At 37.9% G+C, this 12,277-nt stretch overlaps 1 protein-coding gene across 2 annotated transcripts in view; it reads right to left on the bottom strand.

Moving 5' to 3' along the window:
- The window catches only part of TWIST2 (twist family bHLH transcription factor 2), a 79,059-nt gene extending 66,981 nt beyond the window's left edge, over nt 1-12,078 (bottom strand). For both annotated transcript variants that reach the window (XM_006019947.3, XM_025199346.1), the window contains exon 1: nt 11,249-12,078. In XM_006019947.3, the coding sequence (XP_006020009.1) occupies nt 11,286-11,768 (483 nt within the window). In that variant the 5' untranslated portion in view covers nt 11,769-12,078 and the 3' untranslated portion in view covers nt 11,249-11,285. The remainder of the gene's footprint in view (nt 1-11,248) is intronic.
- Nucleotides 12,079-12,277: the final 199 nt, after the last annotated feature.

The following is a 12,277-nucleotide window of genomic DNA, read 5'->3' as shown; positions in this document are numbered from 1 at the left end:
AGCAGATATAGCTCATTGGTTTGATTGCCCTTGATTGTCTGCTTGGCTATACTCTTATGCTTGTGGCATGCAACAAATTATTAGGTTAATAATGAGTTGGAAGAAATTTTAGTTCTGCAGTATGCAGTATGTTTAGTTGGGAAAAGAAGTTTAGGAACTAGCAGGAATTTACAGAACATGCTTAAGAAACCTGAACCCAACCACACTAAAATCAATGAAAATATATTTGTTGGTTTCAGTAGGTTTCAAATTTAAATAAAAATGAGTGCATAGCAATAATGAAGGTGCGTGGATGTGAAAGAAAGAAGATTAATACTGTTTTAACATGCTGAAGCACAGTTATTCTACAGGAATACTTTTCAATTAGAGGCTTTGACTTTTTATTAAAAGTGCTTTTATTGGTACAATGCTAGTATGGATGCAGTTATGGTGGTAAAAAAAGTGATTTATATCAGTATAACATAAATAGAATAAGCTAAACTGGTACAAAGCATCTTCATACCAGTATCCACCTACGATGTATTGCCTGAAACATACTGATACAGTTAGAATAATCATTTGGGGTAGAAAAGCTCTTTAGCTAAGTCTGTGCACAACAGTATTTAGTTGGTACAGGAACGCAGGCAAAGAGCTCCTAGTATTGAGGCAACTATATTGGCAAAGTTGCATGATATCGGCAAATATCAGCCCTCAACCAGGAACAAGGCATGCTATACTGGTAACAGCAGAAGTATAATTTTTGCCCCCGTTAAGGTCTTCTAACAGCACGACTATATGCAGGGCTGGACACAGGCATGGGCAAACCAGGCGGTCCCCCAGGGCCTGGACAGAAAGGGGGCCTGAAAATGGTGAAAATAATGATTATTATTATGATTATCTCTGTCAAAGTGGGGGCTGATACTAAAAGTTCACCCGGGGCCACTGGGAGTCTAGGTACATTGCTGGCTATATCTGTCATGGATCATACTTTTCCATACCCCAGAGCAGCAGAATGATATTAACAGGAATCTACACTGCATAAACGTATCGGAAACTGCTGTATCTGTCCCCTGCTGCTACTAGGAATATGGCAATTTAATCCTACTGAAAAACAACTGGGAGGCTGAATCATAGACCAAGTCCCCATTGTGTTAATATCTGTACATACGTTTTGAGTCTGATCCTATAACCTTTATTTCCTCATGACATATTGAATCAAAACATTTCTTAAAGAGGCAACATCTCTTAGGGACAGTAATTTTATCCAGAGACACAAACAGGCTTCTGCATAGTATGATGAATGTCATTCAAAATCGTGCCACCAGAATCTGTGGGGATTCTGAAACTGAGCCCTTTGGCTATTACTGATGCTGCTCCAGTAGGAATATTAAATGATAATAATGGCCTCAATTTAGGAAAGTGCTTAAGTACATGCGGAAAGTTAAGCATATACTGAACAGGGATGCTTTCCTGAGTCAGGGCCAGTACGAATACAGATTGTAGGTTTGGGCCCAATGATTCCTTGGGATTTCAAAAGCGAAAACCACACAATGCTTCACAACAAATACCAGCAGGAAAATGTCTAAATCATTATCAGTTTCAATTGAGAATCTAATAATTACTTCACTTTCATGCCTGAGTTTAGGATTGATTTTCAGCTCTCTTTGCTGTAAGTTTTTCTGCCAGCCAGGCGCATTTGTAAAAGAAAAAAGAAAGCCATCACAGTTCCTCATAAATATTTTGTTGAAGGGATTCACCTAATTAATTATTGTGTGATTATGAAACAATTTTGATTATTAGGCTGAGTCCAAAACCAAGTAATAGTTTTGTGGGATCCACTAACCACCTTTAGTTATTGATCTTTTTAGAACTAGAATTCTGTAGTACTGAGGCTTCACTTACCACCTTGATTCTGATTCTGAATTCATGTAAGTAGTAAGTCACCCTATAGATTTCAATAAAGTCATTGGCAGAGAAAAGTGTAGTATTCACTCAGTTTGAGCAACAGCAGAATGTGACTGTAATGTGGGTCCTTAAAAACTATTTGATAATAAACTTTGAACACCATTGGATTTTGAGAGAAAATTGCTCATAGAGCACTTTATTTTCTTGCATTTCTCTTCCCTTATTTATTTATTTATGTTAGGGCAATTCACAAAAAGAGGAAAAATCGATTTTGCCTCACAAAAAACCTGTAAAAATCAATGTGACATCATAGTTGGTTGCTATTGAGAAAGTTATTATGTAACTAACCAAAGATAATGATCACTAAGTAAGAGAAAGCACTAGTAGCTGATAATTGTTGAGTTACAAACATTTGGTTTTCATAACCCTAGTGTTAAAAATGAGAGGGTAGAAAAGAAGGCCAGAGAGGCTGCTGTTTTCTTTAAAAAAACGAGACCCCAAAAACCTTTTTTGCTTCAAAGGGGAAGCCACAGATAGATAAGTAATTGCTTACATACATGCACAGATCAATCTTAAGTGTTGCGAAATTACAGATTGCAAACAACTCCTGTGCAGCGTATGTGATATCATGCAGGTAATTATTATGCAGGTTGTTGAACAGATTTAAAAAACAGTGTATCTTATCAGTTGGTATAGAAATAGCATTTGGAACAGTAACATTATTGACTTCAGACTTGTTGATTTGCAGGACAGGGATGTTATCTCACATTTACACATTTAGGAAGGTTAGTATATGGGGGGGCTATTGAAGAACTTTCTTTTAAGACTCTTTGTCTACTGAGTCTGTAAAGACACTTCTTTCTTTTTTACTAAGTTGATCCTGATGCATTCTAACAACCTATATTTCTTTTCTTTGAAATACATCTTGGAGAGGTAATGTGTTTCATACCTACTGTTTTAAAGATGCTGAATGAAGGTCTTTAGTGTATATGTGCATGTATGCATATAAGAAGACTTCATCCCACAACGCAAGACATCATGTTTCCACTCATCTGGCTGCTGATCATTATTTGTGAGCTGCTTTGTGAAGAACCAGAATGTTTGGTTTTGATGCCATGCGGTCAAAAGGTGTGTATGGGAAATTAATTGCTTGGATCTTTCCAACAAAGATTCGCAATGTTAGGCCGGGTACAGATGTTATACTTTTATTGGTACAAGTGATTGGAAGCCCGTCTATACACATAACAGAAAAGAAGTTTGGCACATGTAGACTGGTTTAAAAAAAGTGGAACCTGGCCTAAGATTTCCCCCCCTCACCAATGGGTGAATGTATGTTCTGTCTGCTACCAATTGAAACTATGCCTTTTACAGAAAACTGCATAACAGATCAATTTCGCCTCAGGCTTTTTGAATGTCTGTACCTAGCCTTAGAGAAGATTTCACTCCCAACCCATTGACTAAGGCTAGGTACAGACATTCAAAATGCCCTAAGTGGAATCGATCTCAGTTATGCGGTTTTCTGTAAGCAGTGTAGCTTAAATCAGTAGCAAACAAAACACACATTCACCCTTTGTGGGGAGGGGGAGCAGAGGCAGAAATCTTAGATGAGGTTTCACCATTTTTAAACCAGTTTATATGTGCTGAACTTCTGTTCTGTTACAGGTATAAGCTGGTACTTATACTGGTAAAAGTGTAATGTCTGTACCTAATACACATAGACAAACCCACTGAAGTCAGAGGGGATCCGTCCACATAGATTAACTTGCAAGGTTGGGATCCTTTTTTGTGATGGCTAAGGTATAAAGTTCAATATGCAATAACATTCCACTACCCTACTCTCTTTTAGGGCAAGGAGAAGGTGGCATGATGACCAGAATAAGGATCTCCCCAGGAGTCCCCTATAGTGCTATGAAAGCGTGTGTTTTGTTTCTATAAATTAAATAGTCCTGACTCCCTAGAGAGCTTTCCATGATTGCCCAATTGTTTTTTTAAGGAAAATGCTATTAAAGACATAATCCCTTTATCTAAGTTGCCTATGCAATTAAGTTTGCTTATATTTCAAAACAAATGCATTAAAATTAAAGCAGATCCAAAAAGCTTAAAGCAAAAGCATGATCACATAAATTACTACATATAGACTCTTGGTGGCCAGATTGATCAGAAACTTAATTCAGCATTTTAGAGCACATGTTTGGCAGATCTCATATCTCTTAAGGAAATACTAAGCTTTTTCTCAGGGGTGGCGGTTATCAAGGCAAAACTATCTTATTAAGAATTCAATTAAAGATAGCACAGGCTCAATGGAACTAGTCCAGTAAATATAAATCAAGTTGAACTAGGAGACATCTGCCTCTTTTTTTCCAAGCTGCAGTTTAAAGTCTGAGAAGAGAAGGATGTGGAGGTGGGGCTTTCACTCCTTTCCAGTTGCACATATGCAACTCTACAAAGGACCAGATCTGTGTTGCTGCTGCTTTTAAATATCTGGTAGAGCGAAAGCGATTGTAGGGTACTGCCTGCAATGTAGCTCACAGAATTAAAATACATCATGCAAAGAGGCCTGCTGTAGAAATACAATTCTGCATTGTGGAATTTTTCATTTTTTTCTGCTTACCAGATAACTCCCATGAAGGATGAATTTTGGTAACTTTTCTTTTCAGAACAAGAACACAAACAACCTGAAAATATTTCCTCTCAGAGCTCTCCAAGAGAAAAGACAATTGATTCTTTTTATGTGACAGATAAGAACTTATTATGATATAGTGCCCTGCACCTTTCCTACATACAGATTCTACTATGCTGGTGCACTGAGAAATTATCCATTGGGAGTTGATTTGCAGCAATATTTATGATAGATACAGCCTGGCCTTTTGACTAGATTACATTAGAATTATTAAATCTCTTTAAAGTTAACAAATATGGCATGTGCTTAGCAAAGAAAAGCTAGTGATAGTTGGGCATTAACTCACTTACGCTTTTTCGAAAATCCTGGCTATGTACACTAGAAATAAGACATAATGGCAACATTATTTAATATTGGTGTTGCAGTCGTGCCAAGAACCCTCAACCAGGAATCAGAATGTTGCCAGGCTCTCTGTGCCCATCACTGTTCATAATATACTAAAGTTTCTCTAGATTCTAACCTTGCTTAGTGATGCAGTTCCATTGATTTCAGTGGATTAATCCTGGCTTATTCTCTGTAAGGGATCAGAAATAGGTCCAATTTGGACGGAAGAATTTTGGAATCATCAAACTCTAAGGCAGTGATGTTGCACAGAAGTTCAAGCAGCTTGATCTATTTTCATCTTCCAAAGCCCAAAAGAAAGCCACAGGTTAATGCAAAAGGAGAGTAAACGTAGATTGAAGAGCCAATACAGCCTTTCCCCAGAGAAAAAAAGGAAGATAGTGGGCCAAGTGCTACTCTCTGGAATCCATACAAGTCCATTGACACCAGCTGGGTTATACAAGTGTAACCAAGAACACAATTTGATTTTTATGTTTTCTGGAGAGAAGTCTTTTTTATAACAGGCTCAGGAACATCTTTTCCTGGCAGTCATTCCTCAAGCACAACTCCCATTGATGTCAAGTAAGGAATGAATGCAGGATTCTGCCCCAAAGTAGCAGCTGATGTGTTAAGAATATAGGCCCCGATCCTGCAATTGTAACTATGCAAGGAGTCCTGCCATGCCTGTGTGGAATGCCCGTGAGTCCTGACTGAAGGACCCTGACCAGGATCTTACTGGCACGAGAACCTAATAAAACTTCATTGTAAGTGTGAGAAAGTGTGACCTGCAGTGAGTGCCTAAACTTTGGCCCTGATTTGTAACTCACGGTTTTCAATGATCCTAACTGATCTATTTTAATGGTTTTTTTAAATCTAATCTGTTTTAATCGTTATATTATCAAATATATTTGACCAGGTTTTGGGCTGACAGTCGAAGTATATGCATGGGTACGGGGGGAAGTTCTAAGGAGCTGTTTGGCTGCTTAGATTTATTGACTGGCTGGGTAGACTTATGACTGGCATACTGTTACTGCATGGTCATCGCCCGCAACTGTAAATCTAATTAATGGTTGGGTGTCTAGTGTTTTTTGTAAGGGCTTCTTTTTACTTTTATTTAAATGTAAATAAAAATAACTAATTGATATTCTGATGTTCACATCCAGCTGGAGGACATCCTATTTCTCCTCACTCCCAAATTTCCTTAACAAGCAAATCATAAGTGTTGGCGTACACTACTCACCAGCCACTTATACTAATCGTTGAAACATAAGGCCAGACTCTCAGTACTGGTATATTGCCTGCATCAATTTAGAGCAACCTAGAATCTGGGCTACTATTTTTTTTTAATGGCACAGCAGTTTTTAGCCTGAGATTACTTTCTTCCTTTATTAAAGCTCAAGTGAAGGTAGAACAGGAAAAGCTACCAAAAATTCTACACTTTTGCCAGCCAACAACTTAATTTCCCAAAGATGGCACAGCTCTCCTTCTGCTGTGGGTTGTAGCAGCACTTTTTAGTATATTCACTCATGAAATTCTCCCTGCTTAAAGCAAGGCGCACAAATTTTGAAGACTCTGGGTTTAGAGATTTCAAATTCCTCCTGAGCCTCATGGAAGTGATTCTAAGAACTATAGTTGTACACTTAATTATATTTCTAGGAGAAACAAGTGACAAAATATGTCACCAAAAGAAATTTCTTTGGTTACAGAATCCACTCCTCTTCCATAATAAAGAAGATAGTGCAGAGACTAGCAAGAGTGCTTTACCATTATGAAAAACACAAAAGCTAAAGTAGGGATTTTAAAGGATAGAAGATATTGAACAAGGATGACTTATAATTCTACGTTGCAATCAACCCGATTCTCTTTTAAAGACAGAAGTCTGGGTACTGTAAAACTGAAGCTGTTCAGCACAGATGACTGATGGAGACAAATTAGGTCTACTTAGATGAAGCATAGGCATTGCGATTTGTCCTTAGTGATCCTTTACTATCTCCATCACAACAGAACTCTTACCATAGAACTGACTTCAGTAAGTTGAAAACTAGCATACTTTTGTTATTCTTTCAAACTGTCATTCAGTTTTGATCCAATATTTCTCCTTACTGTGTAAAAAATCAGAATACTCTAATAATCTAGGGTCAGGAATTTATATCAGAAATGCTAAGCCATTAAACATGGGTAATGGAAAATGGTATTTCATGTGTGTACTAATGCAAGTGCACCACCCAAAATACATTTGATTCTCATATAATTTTGTGTTTACTTTAAGGCTTTTTCTCATGCCCTTTATTTTGGGGGTTTATCTCATATTTGAGCATTGGCTGGCCAAGTGCTAGGAATTTCGTTGATATTGTGTAGTAGATTTATTCTTTCCCCGGAAGAGAGACAAACATAAACAGATCATCCAGAATGCATTTTGCAGGGCTTTTAAAGACACTAGCATGAAAAACCTAAAGCATTAATATGTAAATACCAAACTTTAAAATCTTTCCTCTCAAGTAAGCATATTTTCATGTTTAGTGGTGCATTTTAAAAAAACAAAATATGTTTTGAAATAAACGGGTTTAATTGCAATGTCACTGTTTCTTCAGTTAACAATAGTTAACCAAGTTCTGTATTTTATGAGTAATTTCCAGGGAAAAGGACTACAATATCTGTTTGTTTCTTTAAGGACAAAACAAAATAAGGATGCTAACAAACCTATTCACTTTTCCCATAGAAGAAACTCCTAAAATGATGATCAGATTGTAAAGAACAATCACAAGGATGTCACAAGGATGTTACAATCACTGACTAACATCTTCCAAAATGAATAAAGGTTGCAAATGCTTTATTAATATACAGCTCAATTCACATAATGCGTATGGCCTTATATTCAACTACTGGTATATCTCACTACAGACTTACTGATGTTAGCTCAAATTTAAAAGTTTATGCCGGCCAATAGATCTTACTGACATGGTGGTTTAAAACTAAATCATCGTTACTGCCCCACTGATGCTTTTAAGATTTAAACTTCTGGTTCTATCTTTCATTCTTCCAGAGCTAATCTCCACCTACCTACTATATTTCTGTGCTTTCTACCAAAAGAAATAATGGAAAAAATCTTTGCACATTTGAAACCTTTCAGACAGTAGTTTAAAAAAAAAAGGTGGGGGGGGGCATTTGGATGATGCAGCATTGAGATGCTGGGTAGCAAATGGCTGGAGAGCTGTGTATGTGTGCACGTGCGTGTGACCTGAATTTGTATATTTGTTTAAACATCCTAGAACTTGGAATACTAATTGAAGTGAAGTTGTGCCTGTTTCACTTGAAACTACAGGAGTATGCTATCTCTAATTACACAGAACAGAACAGGAAAACCTCTCATTGCTGGATAAGTCAGCAACAGTCACCTACTGGCATTCTTGAAGGCCAGGTGGCATTTTCCCAGCTCCCAAGGCTCTGATTTTCTAATCAAAAACTCTCTTGATTTTTGTGTTGAACAGGATCTACAGCCCCTTCAAAGAGAAATATTTTTTGTCTGTTTCTTTTCAAAACCCAGGCATAAAAGAAGCTATCCGGGTAATATCCTTGTAACAAGGGACAGATTCTTCCACATCCCAAAACTGCCAGACTCGCAGGATCGTGTCTCAAATGTGTTTTGCCATCTCCTATGTCTTTACTGTCAGGCACACTACACAGCCTATCAAAGTTACTACTTGTGGACAAATGTTTGCTAAAATATGTAACGTAATAAAATACATTTGCAAATTTCACTACGTGTCTTAAGACCATTGAAAATGTTGATGGCAGAAACAGTTTTTCTTGCCCAAAAGTGCTAAAACCAGATGCCACCACCATACAAGGCCATTTATCAACGTTCTTACCAGTGCAACCTCAAAAATACATGACCTATATACTTTTTCTAAAGTTGGGGAGTTGTGTGTGGGGTTTTTTTTCTTTTTCTTTTCACACTTTTGTTTTTAATTCTCAAGGAGGGAAAGTCATGGCTTAAATGGAGATATAAATAAGATAATGGAGATATAAATAAGATGTTCTAATGTTTGCCAGTTACTGTGTGCTACTTCAATAGGACACAAACTGAATACATTTGCTTGGTGAAATTTTCAAGTCTAAATTTAACTGCTTCATTCTTTTCAATTAATATTCAAACTTTGTTGTCTAGTATATCTATTTAGAGATACATTCTTTGCGTTCTATTTCAGTATCTTTCTTGTCAGACCAATGTGCTTGAAACAGTGTTTAAAAAAAATTAATTGAAAAAACCAAAATCCAGTTATTGCCCCTAATATACTGTACAATGCTGAGGGAAGATATACAGTTGGTAATAGATAAAAAAGCATTGGCTAATGCTAGCACATAAGTTAGGACACAACAGAATATATGCATTGTTCCATTGTAGCGTTCTATTATTCAGCCAATCTAAACTCCTGAAGAAATGTGTTTGGGACATTTTACATCTGTTTTTGACAAAGACAGCAAAAGATTCCCATAAGGAGATTTTTTTTTTGTTCGACTATTTGCTCCAGTCAGTTTAAACCATATTAATAGGGAAATGGCAAGGGAGTTTGAATGTTTATAGTTTGTTTGAAAAGGCTGTTTTGCTTTATTTGCATCGAAATCTACAGCACCACCAAAGAAAAAAAAAACCAGAGGAGACCTGTCTTATTCATGACCATATTAACAAAATAGATAACCTAAAAAATTCAAATGGTCTGGAAGAATGAAATGGATAGACATTTTAGATTAGTGAAACTAACCTCCTTACAGGTTTCTGTGAATGAACCATAGAAACATTAATTACGACATCGCAGAGATTTTAGTAAAGACATTGAAATACTTTGTTTCACATGCAAATGAAACACAAATTTTTCTAAATTTTCTAAAATGTTCACTATCTCCATTTTACTCCTACATTTGCTTTTTCAAATTGCATCTTGCCAGTTGCATCATGGTTGTTGTCTGAATCATTAGTTGTTGATTAAACATCGATTTTCAGCAACAAATCCCAATGGACTAAAGCAAGCTTTCTTTTTTTTCTTTTTTTCTTTGTTTTAAGGAGCTAATTCTATTTGGGAAATGCAATTATTTGACTTTGCTGTGTGTTATACTTCAAAATGAGAATGTCCCTTTTATCTGTTCTTTACTAATAAGAGCATTCATACTATGCAAAATGTTGATCTGGCTTTGTTCTGTATCTCAGATGCTCTTTGCCAGGCAACAAAACAACAGGAACATATGTGAACTCTGTGAAATATAGCATAATTTACAGATAGGGCTGGCGTGCTTACGGTAAGACTAGGGCATTATTTGGGGGCGGGGGGGGAGTCCTCCTCACAATCTTAAAAAGGAAACATAAGAGGAAGTAGTTTTTTATAGTGGAAACTGAGGAAGAGTTCAGTAAGTAAAAAACTATGTTAAAGTCCAAAAGGGTTTGGCACCAGCCCTAATGTTACTGGTACAAGCGGGGAAGGGAAACTTAAGTGAATATGAAATTGAGAGGGGTTCGTTCTATCTGTGTTTACTTTTATTTGCAAGGGGAGAGGGGAAGTGGGCACAGCCCAGGCAAACAAGCACAGGATATCTGCTGACTGTACAGAAATATTGCTCAGATCAGAGCAGGACTGATTCTTTGCTGAACCCCCACAATTGCAATTGCAACGCTATAAAAGTACTTAAAGCCTGTTTCCTAGATGCTGACACTTTTAAGACACAGCCATGCTCCAACCCAACCAGCAGCTGTTTCAGATCTGGTTGTCAGTAGGTTTCACTAATTCTTTTCCTTTCTCTCCTATACTTCTCTAAGAAATCTGCCCTGGCAAATTTCATTGTATTGGCCATTCAATTTTTATTGCTTCCTTCTTGGTAGCAAACCTTCCAAAAGGCAGCAGCAGGGATCAACTTGAAATGAGGCAAAGAGCATATTTTTCTTACTAGAATCTGCTCCTCTTTAAATGTGTCCACCCATCAAAAAGTGATCTTGGTAAAAAGATCTTCAGCTTGTAATCTAGATGTTCGTGGCCTGCACTTGAAACCAATACAATCACCAAGACCCTTGCGCTAGTGAGAGATTTCCTCTTCCCTATTCTAGACTATCACCTGAATCCCTGCCTTACCTGTCTTGTGGATTTTTTTTTTAAGTAACTAGAATCTGCTAACGTCTTCCCCGCACCCTTTAAAAATAAGATTCAGATCTATGTTGCGGCATAGATGACATGATGCTTTCATTGCTCGTGCTCTTTTGCAGAAAGCAAAGCAAGAGCTGAGGCAGAAATCACTAGGAGATGGTTAGAAACAATACAAATAATAAAAAGATATATAGATATATATAGATATATATATATATATGTAGGTACCTACCCCTTTGGCAGTTGTGTTTGCTTTACCCTGATGCTGGCTAGTGTGAGGCAGACATGGACCACGCTCCTTCCATCCTCCACACTGAAAAGGCGTAACTGAGCCTCTCATGGGCCACGTAGCTGCAGCTTGTCATCTTACTGTCCATCTCGTCGCTCTGTAGGACCTGGTAGAGGAAGTCTATGTACCTGGCTGCGAGCTTGAGGGTCTGGATTTTACTGAGTTTGTCAGAAGGCAACGTGGGGATGATTTTCCTCAGGGCTGCAAAGGCTTCATTGAGAGACTGAGTCCTTTGCCTCTCTCTGACATTGGCCAGGATCCTCTGGCTTTGCAGTTCTTCATAAGATTGGGAGCTGGGGCTAGACTTTTTCCCCCTCTTGCCTGGGTTGGGGCTGCCATCTTCACTGGATTTCTTACTGTATCTTCTCTTCCTGCCAAATCTTTTTGGCTGCCTTTCCAGCTCCTCTTCACTGGTCCCCAAACTATCCACGGGGGAAACAGGAGAGCTGGAACTTTCTTCCATTCTTTCTGTGAAGAAAGGGAGGGGAAGCGACTTGGGTTTGGTTTGGGGGGGGTTTTTTTGCCCCCCTCCTTGTGTTGTGTGTGTGTGTCTTAAATACGCTTTAAAATTCCTGAGACAGATCCTTTGGAAAACAAAACAAAACAAAACAAAAAAAAACAAACACAAAATAAAAAAAACAGGAGGGTTTATATTTTTGCTGAGCAAACGTTTTCCAGGTTGCTTGCAGGGCTCTGATTTCAAGGACGGGGTTGTGCAAAAATTGAGGTCTTGGAGAGAGGAAGTTATTCTAACTTTTTTGGAAACTGTAGCTGGGCTCAGTTGCTAAATAGTTGTCAGAAGTGAGGGAGGCGTGGGGCTGCTTCCTCATTGGCCGGGCCAGGGCAGTGGGAGGAAAGAAACCTCCTTTTTTTCTTCTTCTTCTTCTTCTTTTCCTCCCCCCCTTCACTTAAACTTTCACAGTTTTATGTTACACTTCACTTAAAGGCTCGGGGAGGCACCTCGGAGCGCGG

Source organism: Alligator sinensis, unplaced genomic scaffold, assembly GCF_000455745.1.
Source record: "Alligator sinensis unplaced genomic scaffold, ASM45574v1 scaffold233_2, whole genome shotgun sequence".
Lineage (NCBI taxonomy): Eukaryota > Metazoa > Chordata > Crocodylia > Alligatoridae > Alligator > Alligator sinensis.
The sequence above is the reverse complement of the archived record's forward strand: the minus strand, read 5'-3'. Positions and strand labels throughout refer to the sequence as shown.